The sequence below is a fragment of the Arachis ipaensis genome, chromosome B10 (genome assembly GCF_059453495.1).
Source record: "Arachis ipaensis isolate K30076 ecotype BB chromosome B10, ASM5945349v1, whole genome shotgun sequence".
Classification (NCBI taxonomy): Eukaryota; Viridiplantae; Streptophyta; class Magnoliopsida; order Fabales; family Fabaceae; genus Arachis; species Arachis ipaensis.
Window position 1 is genome coordinate 118037901 of NC_142435.1, and position 16476 is coordinate 118054376.

Sequence of the window (16476 nt, forward strand, 5' to 3'; positions counted from 1 at the left end):
GTTTGGTTTAATCTGACTTTTGTTGCTCTGTGTAGGTGGACGAGTTCCTCTCCTCGACCCGTCGCGTTTTCAGTCCTTCCTTAAGAAGAAAAAGGAAAAGACTACTGATGCCTCTGAGGTTGTGAAGGAAGGTGGTGGGGACGCTGCCCAATCTGTTGCTCAGCCAGCGTCTTCTTTTAAGAGGAAGAGGGATGATGCTGAGAAATCTGTAGAAGTGATTTCTGAAGGTGATAGAGAAGCTGTTGGAGCTGGTAAGTCTGCGTTTGATAGACAAAAGAGGTTGCATGGCTTTATCCCGGATACCAGTTCTCATTCGTTGTAGAGCGATCAATTCCCTTTTGTCGAGCTTTCCGATAGGGTCTCTCAATACCCTGGTGATATACTCATGACTCGCCGGATTGGGGTAGAGAGTTTAGGGAAGTTCATTCAGGTTAATATTCTATTCTCAGCTTCTTTTGTTTGTTCTGTTTGTATCGTTGTTTTAACCGAGTTTATGTGGTTGATGTTTTGTAAATTGTTGCTTCGCGACTAATGTGTGCTGGTCGGACGACTGAACTTATTGGTGCCGAGCACCAGGTGGCTGTGGATAGGATTGATGAATTGGAGAGGACTTTTAAGGAGAGAATTGCTAAACTGGAGAAGTCTGTAAAGGAGAAGGACGACGTTGTTATAAATGCTACAGTGGTACGCGGAATCGTGATTACACTTTAATTATGTAAAATTTTTTGCTCTTTCTTTCCCTGGAAATGGCGCCAAAAACATGAAGCCAAGACCATGGTTCACAACTCCGTGTAACTAACCAGCAAGTGCACTGGGTCGTCCAAGTAATACCTTACGTGAGTAAGGGTCGAATCCCACGGAGATTGTTGGTATGAAGCAAGATATGGTCACCTTGCAAATCTCAGTTAGGCAGATATAAATTGATAATGGTGTTTTCGAATAATAATTAATAGAATAAGGATAGAGGTACTTATGTAAATCATTGGTAGGAATTTCAGATAAGCGAATGGAGATGCTTTTCGTTCCTCTAAACCTCTGCTTTCCTGCTATCTTCATCCAGTCAGTCTTACTCCTTTCCATGGCTGGCTTTATGTGATACATCACCATTGTCAACGGCTACTTTCGGTCATCTCTCGGGAAAATGATCCAATGCCCTGTCACGGCACGGCTAATCGTCTGGAGGCATCACCTTTGTCAATGGTTTCATCTTATCCTCTCAGTGAAAATGATCAACGCACCCTGTCACGGCACGGCTATTCATCTGTCGGTTCTCGATCATGCTAGAATAGGATTTACTATCCTTTTGCGTCTGTCACTAACGCCCTGCAATCGCGAGTTTGGAGCTCGTCACAGTCATTCATTCATTGAATCCTACTCGGAATACCACAGACAAGGTTTAGACCTTCCGGATTCTCGTGAATGCCGCCATCATTCTAGCTTACACCACGAAGATTCTGATTAAGAGATCTAAGAGATACTCATTCAGTCTAAGGTAGAACGGAAGTGGTTGTCAGGCACGCGTTCATAGGGGAATGATGATGATTGTCACGTTCATCACATTCAGATTGAAGTACGAATGAATATCTTAGAAGCGAAATAAGATGAATTGAATAGAAAACAGTAGTACTTTGCATTAATCTTTGAGGAACAGCAGAGCTCCACACCTTAATCTATGGAGTGTAGAAACTCTACCGTTAAAAATACATAAGTGGAAGGTCCAGGCATGGCCGAGATGGCCAGCCCCCTAAAACGTGATCAATAGTCTCCTAAGATGAACAATGGATTAAAACTGAGACCAAAGATGTCTAATACAATAGTAAAAGGTCCTATTTATAATAAACTAGTCACTAGGGTTTACATGAGTAAGTAATTGATGCATAAATTCACTTTCGGGGCCCACTTGGTGTGTGCTTGGGCTGAGCTTTAACTTTCCACGTGCAGAGGCCATTTGTGGAGTTGAACGCCAGGTTTTGATCCATTTCTGGCGTTCAACTCTGGTTTTGGATCCTTTTCTGGCGCTGGACGCCAGAATTGGGCAGAGAGCTGGCGTTGAACGCCAGTTTGCGTCGCCTAAACTTGGGCAAAGTATGGACTATTATACATTTCTGGAAAGCCCTGGATGTCTACTTTCTAACGAAATTGAAAGCGCGCCATTTCGAGTTCTTTAGCTCTAGAAAATCCACTTTGAGTGCAGGGAGGTCAGAATCCAACAGCATCATCAGTCCTTCTTCAACCTCTGAATCTGATTTTTACTCAAGTCCCTCAATTTCAGCCAGAAAATACCTGAAATCACAGAAAAACACACAAACACATAGTAAAGTCCAGAAATGTGAATTTAACATAAAAACTAATGAAAACATCCCTAAAAGTAACTAGATTCTACTAAAACATACTAAAAACAATGCCAAAAAGCGTATAAATTATCCGCTCATCACAACACCAAACTTAAATTGTTGCTTGTCCCCAAGCTACTGAAAATAAAATAGGATAAAAAGAAGAGAATATACTATAAATTCCAAACTATCAATGAAACATAGCTTCAATCATATGAGCGGGACTTATAGCTTTTTGCCTCTTGAATAGTTTTGGCATCTCACTTTATCCATTGAGGTTCAGAATGATTGGCATCTATAGGAACTCAGAGTTCAGATAGTGTTATTGATTCTCCTAGTTCAGTATGATGATTCTTGAACACAGCTTCTTTATGAGTCTTGGCCGTGGCCCTAAGCACTTTGTTTTCCAGTATTACCACCGGATACATAAATGCCACAGACACATAATTGGGTGAACCTTTTCAGATTGTGACTCAGCTTTGCTAAAGTCCCCAATTAGAGGTGTCCAGGGTTCTTAAGCACACTCTTTTTTTTTTCTTTTTTGCTTTGGACCTTGACTTTAACCGCTTAGTCTCAAGTTTTCACTTGACACCTACACGCCACAAGCACATGGTTAGGGACAGCTTGGTTTAGCTACTTAGACCAGGATTTTATTCCTTTAGGCCCTCCTATCCACTGATGCTCAAAGCCTTGGGATCCTTTTTATTTGCCCTTGCCTTTTAGTTTTAAGAGCTTTTGGCTTTTTCTGCTTGCTTTTTTTTATATTTTTTTTCTATTTTTTTTCGTCTATTTTTTATTTTCTGCAAGCTTTGTTTTTTGCTACTTTTTCTTGCTTCAAGAATCATTTTTATGATTTTTCAGATTATCAAATAACATGTCTCCTAGTCATCATTCTTTCAAGAGCCAACATATTTAACATTCTTAAACAACAACTTCAAAAGACATATGCACTGTTCAAGCATACATTCAGAAAACAAGAAGCATTGTCACCACATCAATATAATTAAACTAAGTTCAAGGATAAATTCGAAACTCATGTACTTCTTGTTCTTTTGAATTAAAACATTTTTCATTTAAGAGAGGTGATGGATTCATAGGGCATTCATAACTTTAAGACATAGTTACTACTACTAATGATCATGTAATGAAGACACAAACATAGATAAGCACATAACATAGAAAACGAAAAACAGAGAAAGCAAGAACAAGGAATGAATCCACCTTAGTGATGGTGGCGTTTCCTTCTTGAGGAACCAATGATGTCCTTGAGCTCTTCTATGTCTCTTCCTTGTCTTTGTTGCTCCTCCCTCATTGCTTTTTGATCTTCTCTTATTTCATGAAGCATGATGGAGTGCTCCTGATGTTCCACCCTTAGTTGTCCCATATTGGAACTCAATTCTCCTAGGGAGGTGTTGATTTTCTCCCAATAGTTTTGTGGAGGAAAGTGCATTTGAGGCATCTCCGGGATCTCATGGTGATGATCTTCATATGCCTCTTGAGCTCCATGAATGGGCTCTCTTGCTTGCTCCATCTTTTTCTTAGTGATGGGCTTGTCCTCTTTAATGAGGATATCTCCCTCTATGTCAATCCCAGCTGAATTACCTAGGTGGCAGATGAGGTGAGGAAAGGCTAACCTTGCCATAGTGGAGGACTTGTCAGCCACCTTGTAGAGTTCTTGAGGTATAATCTCATGAACTTCCACCTCTTCTCCAATCATGATGCTATGGATCATGATGGCCCGGTCTATAGTAACTTCAGACCGGTTGCTAGTGGGAATGATTGAGCATTGAATGAACTCCAACCATCCTCTAGCTACAGGCTTGAGGTCCAATCTTCTTAGTTGAACCGGCTTGCCTTTGGAGTCAATCTTCCATTGAGCTCCTTCTACACATATGTCTATAAGGACTTGGTCCAACCTTTGATCAAAGTTGACTCTCCTTGTGTAGGGGCGTGCCTTCTCTTCCATGTTTGGCAAGTTGAACGCCAACCTCACATTCTCCGGACTAAAATCTAAGTATTTCCCCCGAACCATTGTAACATAGTTCTTTGGATCCGGGTTCTTACTTTGATCATGGTTCTTGGTGATCCATGCATTAGCATAGAACTCTTGAACCATTAGGATGCCGACTTGTTGGATGGGATTTGTTAGAACTTCCCAACCTCTTCTTTGAATTTCATGTCGGATCTCCGGATACTCATTTCTTTTGAGTTTGAAAGCGACCTCAGGGATCACCTTCTTCTTGGCCACAACATCATAGAAGTGGTCTTGATGGGCTTTGGAGATGAACCTTTCCATCTCCCATGACTCGGATGTGGAAGCTTTTGTCTTCCCTTTCCCCTTTCTAGAGGATTCTCCGATCTTAGGTGCCATCAATGGTAATGGAAAAACAAAAAGCTTATGCTTTTACCACACCAAACTTAGAATTTTGCTCGCCCTCGAGCAATAAAAGAAAGAATAGATGAAGAAGAAGAAGAAATGGAGGAGAGGGGGGTGGGAAGTGTTTTGACCAAGAAGGGTGTAGAGGGGTGTGTTGTGTGAATTTGATGAAGAATGGAGGGCTTTATATAGGGAAGGGAGGGGGGAAAAGGTTTCGGCCATATGGGTGGGAAATTGGTTTTGAATTTTGAAGGTAGGTGGAGTTTATGAGGTAGGTTTATGGGGAAGAGTGGATGGATGTGAGTGGTGAAGAGGTGATGGGGAAGAGAGATTGAGGTGATTGGTGAAGTGTTTTTGGGGAAGAGTGTTTATGGGGTTGTGTGAAAGAGAGTGGTGAGAAGAAGTGAGTGGAGGTAGGTGGGGATCCTGTGGGGTCCACAGATCCTGAGTGGATCCTGTGGGGTCCACAGATCCTGAGGTGTTCAAGGATTTACATCCCTGCACCCATTAGGCATGTAAAAATGCCTTTGCACACAACTCTGGGCGTTCAGCGCCAGGTTGGTGGCCATTTTGGGCGTTCAACGCCCATTTGTTTGCCATTTCTGGCGTTGAACGCCAGAACCATGCCTGTTCTGGCGTTTAGCGCCCAGAAGCTACCCATTTTGGGCGTTCAGCGCCAGAACCATGCTCTGTTCTGGCGTTGAACACCAGACAGATGCTCCTCCAGGGTGTGATTTTTCTTCTGCTATTTTTGATTCCGTTTTCAATTTTTATATTTATTTTGTGACTCCACATGATCATGAACCTACAAAGACATATAACTAAGAAAAATATAGTTAGATAAATAAAAATTGGGTTGCCTCCCAACAAGCGCTTCTTTAATGTCAATAGCTTGACAGTGGGCTCTCATGGAGCCTCACAGATGTTCAGAGCATTGTTGAAACTCTCCAACACCAAACTTAGAGTTTGGTTGTGGCCTCCCAACACCAAACTTAGAGTTTGACTGTGGGGGCTTGGGTTGACTCTGCTTTGAGAGAAGCTTTTTCTGCTTCCTCTCCATGGTTGCAGAGGGAGATCCTTGAGTTTTAAACACAAGGGAGTCCTCATTCCATTGAAGGACTATTTCACCTCTGTCAACATCAATCACAGCTCTTGCTGTGGCCAGGAAAGGTCTTCCTAGGATGATGGATTCATCCTCTTCCTTTCCAGTATCCAGGACTATGAAATCAGCAGGGATGTAAAGGCCTTCAACCTTTACTAACACGTCCTCTACTTGTCTATAAGCCTGTTTTCTTGAACTGTCTGTCATCTCTAATGAGATTTTAGCAGCTTGCACCCCATAGATTCCCAATTTCTCTATTACAGAGAGGGGCATGAGGTTTATCCCTAAACCAAGGTCACACAGAGCCTTAAAGACCATGGTGCCTATGGTACAAGGTATTATGAACTTTCCAGGATCCTGTCTCTTCTGAGGCAATGTCAGTTGATCCAGATCACTTAGTTCATTGATGAACAAGGGAGGTTCAACTTCCCAAGTATCAATGCCAAATAATTTGGCATTCAGCTTCATGATTGCACCAAGAAACTTGGCAGTTTGCTCTTCAGTAACATCCTCATTCTCTTCAGAAGAGGAGTACTCATCAGAGCTCATGAAGGGCATAAGGAGGTTCAATGGAATCTCTATGGTCTCTAGATGAGCCTCAGATTCCTTTGGTTCCTCAGAGGGAAGCTCCTTATTGATCACTGGACGTCCCAGGAGGTCTTCCTCTTTGGGATTCACGTCCTCTCCTCTCCTCACAGGTTCGGCCATGGTGCTTATGTCAATGGCCTTGCACTCTCCTTTTGGATTCTCTTCTGTATTGCTTGGGAGAGTACTAGGAGGGATTTCAGTGATCCTTTTACTCAGCTGGCCCATTTGTGCTTCCAGATTTCTAATGGAAGATCTTGTTTCATTCATGAAACTTACAGTGGCTTTAGACAGATCAGAGACTAAGTTTGCCAAATTAGAAGTATTTTGTTTAGAGTCCTCTGTCTGTTGCTGAGTGGATGATGGAAAAGGTTTGTTATTGCTAAACCTGTTTCTTCCACCATTATTAAAGCCTTGTTGAGGCTTTTGATCCTTCCATGAGAAATTTGGATGATTTCTCCATGATGAGTTATAGGTGTTTCCATAAGGTTCACCTAAGTAATTCACCTCTGCTATTGCAGGGTTCTCAGGATCATAAGCTTCTTCTTCAGAAGATGCCTCTTGAGTACTGTTGGATGCAGCTTGCATTCCATGCAGACTCTGAGAGATCATATTGACTTGCTGAGTCAATATTTTATTCTGAGCCAATATGGCATTCAGAGTATCAACTTCAAGAACTCCCTTCTTCATAGGCGTCCTATTACTCACAGGATTCCTTTCAGAAGTGTACATGAACTGGTTATTAGCAACCATGTCAATGAGTTCTTGAGCTTCTGCAGGCGTTTTCTTTAGGTGAATGGATCCACCTGCAGAAGTGTCTAGTGACATCTTTGATAGCTCAGATAAACCATCATAGAATATATCCAGGATGGTCCATTCTGAAAGCATGTCAGAAGGACACTTTTTGGTCAACTGTTTGTATCTTTCCCAAGCTTCATAGAGGGATTCACCTTCTTTCTGTCTGAAGGTTTGAACATCAGCTCTAAGCTTGCTCAGCTTTTGAGGAGGAAAGTACTTGGCTAAGAAATCCGTGACCAACTTATCCCAAGAGTTCAAGCTGTCTTTGGGTTGAGAATCCAACCATAATCTAGCTCTGTCTCTTACAGCAAAAGGGAAAAGAATGAGCCTGTAGACTTCAGGATCTACTCCATTAGTCTTAACAGTATCACATATCTGCAAGAATTCAGTTAAGAACTGAAAAGGATCTTCAGATGGAAGTCCATGAAACTTGCAGTTCTGCTGCATCAGAGAAACTAATTGAGGTTTCAGCTCAAAGTTGTTTGCTCCAATGGCAGGAATGGAGATGATTCTTCCATATAAATTGGAATTAGGTGCAGTAAAGTCACCAAGCATCTTCCTTACATTATTATTATTTTCGGCTGCCATCTCCTCTTCCTGTTCGAAAATTTCTGAAAGGTTATCTCTGAATTGTTGTATTTTAGCTTCTCTTAGTTTCCTTTTCAGAGTCCTTTCAGGTTCTGGATCTGCTTCCACAAGAATGTTCTTATCCTTGCTCCTGCTCATATGACAAAGAAGAGGGCACAGAAAAATAATAATAATAATAGAGATCCTTTATACCACAGTATAGGGATCCCTGTGTGAGTAGAAGAAGATGGGGAGACAAAGAATGTAATGTAATGGAAGAAACACAACTGTGAGGAGGGTAGAGATGTGAGATGAGATGTTAGTAGATGAATAAATAAATAGAATAAGATGGGAGAGGAAAATTTCGAAAATAATTTTTGGAAAAGAGTTAGTGATTTTTGAAAATAGTTTTTGAAAAATGTTAGAAATTTTTTTTTTCAAAAAATTTTAAAATCAAAAATAAAAATAATTAGTTAATAAAAAAGGAATTTTTGAAAAAGAGGGAAGATATTTTCGAAAATTAGAGAGAGAGAGTTGGTTAGGTGGTTTTGAAAAAGATAAGAAACAAACAAAAAGTTGGTTAGTTAGTTGAAACAAATTTTGAAAAGATAAGAAGATATTTTTGAAAAGATATGATAAAAATTAGTTTTTGAAAAAGATTTAAATTTTTAAAATCACAATTAATGACTTGATTCACAAGAAATCACAAGATATGATACTAGAACTTAAAGTTTGAATCTTTCTTAACAAGTAAGTAACAAACTTGAAATTTTTGAATCAAAACATTAATTGATTATGTTATTTTCGAAAATTTAATATAAAAATAAGAAAAAGATTTTTGAAAAATATTTTTTGGAATTTTCGAAAATAACTAAGAATTTTGAAAAAGATTTGATTTTTGAAAAAGATTTTGAAAAAGATGAGATTTTCAAATTGAAAATTTGATTTGACTCATAAGAAACAACTAGATTTTTAAAAATTTTGAAAAAGTCAATTCAAATTTTCGAATTTGATGAGGAGAAAAAGGGAAATATATATTTTTTTTATTTTTGAAATTTTTATGAAAAACATGAAAATGATGCAATGCATGAAAATTTTTGGATCAAAACAATGAATGCATGCAAGAATGCTATGAATGTCAAGATGAACACCAAGAACACTTTGAATGCCAAGATGAACATCATAGACACAATTTTGAAAAACTTTTAATGCAAAGAAAATATGCAAGACACCAAACTTAGAAATCTTTCATGTTTAGACTCTAAGAAACGAAAAATACACATGTAAAACAAGAAAAGACACAAAACATGAAAACATCAAGATCAAACAAGAAGACTTACCAAGAACAACTTGAAGATCATGAAGAACGCTATGAATGCATGAAATTTTCGAAAAATGCAAGATGCACATGCAAATGACACCAAACTTATGACATGACTCATGACTCAAACAAGAAACACAAGAAATATTTTTGATTTTTATGATTTTTTAATTTTTTTGGATTTTTTTCGAAAATTATTTGTAAAAGAAAAAATAAGGATTCCAAAATTTTTAACATGAATTCCAGGAATCTTGCATTCTTAGTCTAAAGCTTCAGTCCAGGAATTAGACATGGCTCATGAGCCAGCCAAGCTTTCAATGAAAGCTCCGGTCCAAAACACTAGACATGGCCAATGGCCAGCCAAGCTTCAGCATGTAATTCAGACATGACACGCCTGACATACTCATTCCCAAAGGAATTAGACATGGCTTCACAGCCAGCCAGGCTTCAACATGCTTCATGAAACACTAGAATTCATTCTTAAAAATTTTGAATAAAATTTTTGAAAACATTTTTATATTATTTTCGAAAACAGATGAGAAAATTTTTGAAATATTTTTGAAGAATTTTTTGAAAATAAAATAAAAAGAAAATTACCTAATCTGAGCAACAAGATGAACCGTCAGTTGTCCAAACTCAAACAATCCCCGGCAACGGTGCCAAAAACTTGGTACGCGGAATCGTGATTACACTTTAATTTTGTAAAATTTATTGCTCTTTCTTTCCCTGGAAATGGCACCAAAAACATGAAGCCAAGACCATGGTTCACAACTCCGTATAACTAACCAGCAAGTGCACTGGGTCGTCCAAGTAATACCTTACGTGAGTAAGGGTCGAATCCCACGGAGATTGTTGGTATGAAGCAAGCTATGGTCACCTTGCAAATCTCAGTTAGGCAGATATAAATTGATAATGGTGTTTTCGAATAATAATTAATAGAATAGGGATAGATGTACTTATGTAAATCATTGGTAGGAATTTCAGATAAGCGAATGGAGATGCTTTTCGTTCCTCTAAACCTCTGCTTTCCTGCTATCTTCATCCAGTCAGTCTTACTCCTTTCCATGGCTGGCTTTATGTGATACATCACCATTGTCAACGGCTACTTTCGGTCATCTCTCGGGAAAATGATCCAATGCCCTGTCACGGCACGGCTAATCGTCTGGAGGCATCACCTTTGTCAATGGTTTCATCTTATCCTCTCAGTGAAAATGATCAACGCACCCTGTCACGGCACGGCTATTCATCTGTCGGTTCTCGATCATGCTGGAATAGGATTTACTATCCTTTTGTGTCTGTCACTAACGCCCTGCAATCACGAGTTTGGAGCTCGTCACAATCATTCATTCATTGAATCCTACTCGGAATACCACAGACAAGGTTTAGACCTTCCGAATTCTCGTGAATGCTGCCATCATTCTAGCTTACACCACGAAGATTCTGATTAAGAGATCTAAGAGATACTCATTCAGTCTAAGGTAGAACGGAAGTGGTTGTCAGGCACGCGTTCATAGGGGAATGATGATGATTGTCACGTTCATCACATTCAGATTGAAGTACGAATGAATATCTTAGAAGCGAAATAAGATGAATTGAATAGAAAACAGTAGTACTTTGCATTAATCTTTGAGGAACAGCAGAGCTCCACACCTTAATCTATGGAGTGTAGAAACTCTACCGTTAAAAATACATAAGTGGAAGGTCCAGGCATGGCCGAGATGGCCAGCCCCCTAAAACGTGATCAATAGTCTCCTAAGATGAACAATGGATTAAAACTGAGACCAAAGATGTCTAATACAATAGTAAAAGGTCCTATTTATAATAAACTAGTCACTAGGGTTTACATGAGTAAGTAATTGATGCATAAATTCACTTCCGGGGCCCACTTGGTGTGTGCTTGGGCTGAGCTTTAACTTTCCACGTGCAGAGGCCATTTGTGGAGTTGAACGCCAAGTTTTGATCCATTTCTGGCGTTCAACTCTGGTTTTGGATCCTTTTCTGGCGCTGGACGCCAGAATTGGGCAGAGAGCTAGCGTTGAACGCCAGTTTGCGTCATCTATTCTTGGCCAAAGTATGAACTATTATATATTTCTGGAAAGCCCTGGATGTCTACTTTCCAATGCAATTGAAAGCGCGCCATTTCAAGTTCTGTAGCTCCAAAATATCCACTTTGAGTGCAGGGAGGTCAGAATCCAACAGCATCAGCAGTCCTTCTTCAACCTCTGAATCTGATTTTTGCTCAAGTCCCTCAATTTCAGCCAGAAAATACCTGAAATCACAGAAAAACACACAAACTCAGTAAAGTCCAGAAATGTGAATTTAACATAAAAACTAATGAAAACATCCCTAAAAGTAACTAGATCCTACTAAAAACATACTAAAAACAATGTCAAAAAGCGTATAAATTATCCGCTCATCATACAGCAAAAATGAAAGAATCCGAAGAGGAAGTTGGTCGTTTGCGGGACCAGATTCGGCTGCTGCAAGCTGAGGTTAAGGAGAGTGATGTTGCAAAAGGTCAGCTTACTTCTAAGGTTCATGAACTGGAGGAAAAAGGGATGGATATGTTCTCTTATGGTTTTGAGCGTGCTGTTAGCCAAATCGCTGTACTGGCCCCGAAGTTTGATTGTGATCGTCTTGACGTGACCAAGATAGTAGTTGGTGGGAAATTGGTGGTGGATGGTACCGTGGAGGATCATGATGAAAATATCCCTCCTTCCTGATATCTGATATTTAGGTTGTTTGTTTTGGACATGTGTGTCCTTTTTGTTGTACTTTGATGACTTTGTGTTTTTAGCTAATCGGTTAGCTTTTGACTGTTAATTGTTCTTTTTTTTATTTGATGTTTTGAACTTAAGCATCTTTTGCTTGAATAGACCGAGGTTGGGTCAATTTGGCGATGTTTGCTGTTTTGACTATAGATATGATACGTAGTTGAATGTTTTTTGCATTCGAAAGTAAAGTAAGATGAAGATAGAAAATAGGAATCAGATTGTTTAATGATATACATGTTAGTCTGATTTCATTATTTGATAATTTAGGCATATGGCCTCATTAAAACCCTCCTTAGGTAAAACCCTTATTTTGGGAAAAAAACCTCTAAGGGAAAAAAAGAGTACCTTCATTCGCTAAATGTATAAGCTAGGATCTGTACAACTTTAAGGAAGAGACGTTCCAGTTTCCAGATATTGAGTTGCCTTGTAGTGTTTGTAGTTGGTAACCCCCCATTCCGAGGACTTTTGCAATCCGGAATGGTCCTTCCCAATTTGCGGCGAGCTTACCGTGTGATGGAGGTCGCCTAGCTTCCTCTGTTCGTCTGAGGACAAGGTCTCCAACATCGAATGTTCTCGGCACCACCTTTTTGTTGTGCCTTCTTTCAATTATCTGCTTCATGGCTTTTTGCTTGATAGCGACGATATCTCGGTCTTCCTCGGCAAGATCAAGTTCGGCGTTTCTTATGCTTGCATTGTGTTGCTGATCGTATAACTCGGTTCTGAGGGTGGGAACGCCGACCTCTATTGGGATTAGTGCTTCTGATCCGTAGACTAGTTTGAATGGTATTTCACTTGTGGTAGACTGTATTGTCGTATTATAGCTCCATAATATTTCTAGGATCAATTCTGCCCATTCTCCTTTCGCATTATTGAGCTTTTTTCTCATTGCCTGCAGTATTACTCAGTTAGCAGCCTCGGCCTGCCCATTGGTTTGTGGGTGTTCAACCGAGCTAAAATGATGCTGTATGTTAAAATTTTTTAAGAATGATGCCAGTTTGTTATCTGTGAATTGTCTACCGTTATCTGATATTATCTCCTTTGGTATTCCAAATCGACATATAATATTTTTCCATATGAAAGATCGTACCTTCTCAGCCGTTATTTGTGCTAGTGGCTGTGCTTCTATCCATTTTGAGAAATAATCTATTGAAACCAAAAGGAATTTTACCTGTCCTGGTGCTATTGGAAATGGGCCGAGGATATCGAGCCCCCATCTGTGGAAAGGCCAGCTTACCTCCATGCTGTGCATTACCTCGGTGGGCCTCATTGAGATAGCGGCATGTTTTTTACAGTTGTCGCAGGTTTTTACTTTCGTGATGCAGTCCCTCTTCATGGTCGGCCAGTAATATCCTGTTCGGATAATCTTTGCCGCCAAAGCTCGTCCTCCTATATGGTTTCCACATACACCTTCGTAGATTTCGTTCATGACTTCATTTGCTTCGTTTTTGCCTATGCATTTCACCAATGGATGTGAGAATCCTCGCCTGTATAATTCTCCTGCGATAGTTGTAAAAGGACTTGCCTTTCGTTTGAAATTTTGAGGGTTTAGTCTCATATCTGGGAATAATACCAGTATTAATATATTCGAGATAGGGCATCCTCCAATCATCTGTGTGAGTGATGCTCATTATGCTGGGTTTTTCTAATGTAAGTTGTGATAGTGCCAATGTTTGTGTACTATCCCTAGTGGTAGCAAGTTTAGATAATATGTCTGCTCTAATGTTTTTTTCTCTGTGCACATGTAATATGATGAATTTATCAAATTTTAAAATGAGATCCTTTGCTATGAGCCAATACTGCTCTAACAAAGGATCTTTTACCTGGAATTCTCCCTTGATTTGTTGAACCACCAATAGGGAGTCACAATGCACTGTTAGGCTCTGTACCTGGAGACTGAGGACGAGCTTAAGTCCTACTATGAGCGCTTCGTACTCGGTCTGATTGTTGCTTGCCGAGAAGTGAAATTGTAAAGATTGCTCGGCCTTCACTGTGTCTCCTTCCTTTAGTACTATTCCGGCTCCGCTTTCCTCTCGGTTGGATGCTCCGTCCACATGTAATTCCCATGTCTGGCTGTGTTGATGCTTGTCAGATGTGAGTTCGGAAACGAAGTTTTCCAGAATTTGTGACTTCAGAGCTGGCCTTGATTGGAACTGGATATCAAACTCAGAAAGTTCAATAGACCACTTGGTCAGCCTGCCAGCCAGCTCTGGCTTAGTTAATATTTGCCTCAGCGGTTGGTTTGTCCTTACAATAACTGTGTGACTCTAAAAGTAGTGTCTGAGTCTTCTTGCTGTTGTTATCAGCACTAAGGCTAGTTGCTCTATCTTTGGATATCTTCGTTCTATTGGTTGCATGACTCTGCTGACAAAGTATACTGGCTTTTGTGTCTTTCCTGTCTCAGTGATGAGAGCCGAGCTTATTGAATAATTAGAAACAGATAGGTATAGATATAAAGGTTTACCGACTTCCGGGCTTTTCAGTACTGGTGGCGATGATAGGATAGTTTTGAGTTCGATGAATGCTGTTTCGCATTCGCTTGTCCACTCGAATTTTTTGTTCTTTGATATCGTCTGGAAGAAATGATATGATCGGCTCGACACTGCTGGCAAGAATCGTGATAGGACCAATACTCTCCCTGCGAGTTGTTGTACCTCTTTTATTGTCTTTGAACTTGCCATGTTTAGTATTGCGTCGCACTTTTCTGGGTTTGCTTCAATTCCTCGTGAGGTCAACATAAATCCGAGGAATTTGCCTCCTTTTACCCCAAAAGTGCATTTTTCTGGGTTGAGTCTCATGTTATATGCTCGGATCTGTCTGAATATTTCCATGAGGTCTTCGCAGTGGGATCTTTCTTGTGTGGTCTTGGTGACCATATCGTCCACATAGATTTCGATATTCCGCCCTTTCTGTTGGTGGAACACTTTGTCTATTAGTCGCTGGTACGTTGCACCTGCATTCTTCAGACCAAATGGCATTACTCTATAACAAAAATTTCCATGTTCTGTTATAAAAGCTGTTTTGCTTTGATCTTCTGGACGCATAAGAATCTGGTTATAACCGGAATATGCATCCATGAAGCTTAAGCTTTTGAAACCTGATGCATTATCTATGAGTTTGTCAATACATGGTAGAGGGTAGGTGTCCTTCGGACATGCCTTGTTGAGGTTTGTAAAGTCGACGCACATGCACCATTTACCTAAATTTTTCCTTACCATTACCACATTCGAGAGCTATGTGGTGAAGCGAATCTCTTTGATGAAGTCGGCGTTTAGTAACTTCTTGGTCTCCTCTAGAGCCGTCGTTGCCTTTTCTGCTCTGAGGTTCCTTTTCTTTTGCGCTACAGGTCAGATTGTCTTGTCAATGGCGAGCTTGTGGCAAATGATGTTTGGATCTATGCCTGGCATGTCTGCCGGAGTCCAAGCAAACAGGTCCGCATTAGCCTGTAATGTTTGTATAAGCTCCAATTGTTCTTTTCCTTGGAGTGCCTGGCCGATGTAGGTGAATTGTTCTGGATTTGATGTCAGGGGGACCTTCTGGAGCGCCTCCACTGGCTGAGGTCTTTCGTGGGTGTCCTCCCTGGGGTCGAGTTCTGTTAAGGCCAGTATCTCATTCGTGCTGTGAATTGCTTTGACCTCTTGTGGATATTTTTGTTTTGGATCCGATTTTTTTAGGCTTGCATTGTAACATTGCTGAGCTTGTTGGCGGTCCGAGTGAAGCGTTGCTATCTTGCCGTCCTGTGCCTAAAACTTAACACATATGTGAAAGGTGGACACTACTGCTCTAAACATGTTCAGAGCAGGTCTTCCGAGGATAATATTATAAAGGCTGGGACAATCAACTATAATATATTGTATGTCTATGGTTCGTGTTAGTGGGGTTTCCCCTAGTGTCGTTTTTAGCCATATGTAACCTTTAATCGGAACCCTTTCTCCTGAGAAGCCTACTAGCTCTCCGGATGAGGGTTGTACGGCTTTGTCAGATAATATCATCTTTTGAAAAGTAGAATAGAAGAGAACATCTGCACTACTACCTGGGTCTAGAAGGACTTTTCTTACTAATAGTTTGCCTGTTTGAATTGAGATCACCACGGGATCGTCTAAGTTTGGGATGGCCGTGGATATGTCTGCCTGGCTGAAGGTGATTTTGAGTTCGCTTGATTCTTTATTATTTTGTTGCATGGCTCCATTGATGGCTAACATTGCTCGGTAGCTTCGTTTGCGTGCCGAGCTTATTTCACCGCCTCCGGCAAATCTTCCAGATATGCAATTGATGATTGCCTTTGGTGGAGTAGGGTTGGACCACCTATTGTCATTTTTTCCCTCCGAGGCTTGTTGGCGTTCCTCCCGGTCTCGGGTACTTTCCTTGTTTCTTCTACCTTCAACGTACTTATCTAGGAGGCCTTGCTGAGCTAATCTTTCCAGTAAGTCTTTGGCAATCACACATTCATCCGTCGTGTGTCCATATTTCTGATGGAAAGTACAGTGTTTACTTTTATCTATGAACCGTTGGTCCTGGTAGCTTCCTGCTCGGGCTGGAGGCTTTATAACTTTAGCATTGAGGATTTCTTTGATTATCTTTTCTCTTTTGGTGTTGAATCTGGTGTAATTGTCAAACTTTGG

General features: G+C 40.3%; 2 protein-coding genes and 1 non-coding gene across 3 annotated transcripts; 2 read left to right on the forward strand and 1 right to left on the reverse strand.

The window, feature by feature from the left end:
- Window positions 1–385: 385 nt before the first annotated feature.
- Window positions 386–11806, forward strand: LOC148581448 (uncharacterized). The gene is made up of 4 exons (XM_088490901.1): window positions 386–428; window positions 512–666; window positions 5222–5225; window positions 11508–11806. Exons 1-4 carry the CDS (start codon window positions 386–388, stop codon window positions 11804–11806), a joined length of 501 nt encoding a protein of 166 aa, XP_088347027.1.
- On the forward strand, window positions 7280–7387 carry LOC148581449 (small nucleolar RNA R71). The gene has a single exon (XR_015895878.1). It is a non-coding gene; the product is annotated as a small nucleolar RNA R71 (small nucleolar RNA).
- Window positions 11807–12224: 418 nt separating the features above from the next.
- On the reverse strand, window positions 12225–12743 carry LOC148581450 (uncharacterized). Its single transcript, XM_088492381.1, has one exon. The coding sequence runs from the start codon at window positions 12741–12743 to the stop codon at window positions 12225–12227; it is 519 nt and encodes a 172-aa protein (XP_088348507.1).
- Window positions 12744–16476: the final 3733 nt, after the last annotated feature.

What these genes read in the sequence shown, in the direction of transcription:
- LOC148581448 (XM_088490901.1), top strand. Translation starts at nt 386, where the DNA reads ATGACTCGCCGGATTGGGGTAGAGAGTTTAGGGAAGTTCATTC. An exon ending in GAGTTTAGGGAAGTTCATTC is followed by an intron (nt 429 to 511) that starts AGGTTAATATTC and finishes TTGATGTTTTGT; the next exon opens with AAATTGTTGCTTCGCGACTA.
- LOC148581450 (XM_088492381.1), bottom strand. Translation starts at nt 12,743, where the DNA reads ATGAGAAAAAAGCTCAATAATGCGAAAGGAGAATGGGCAGAATTGATC.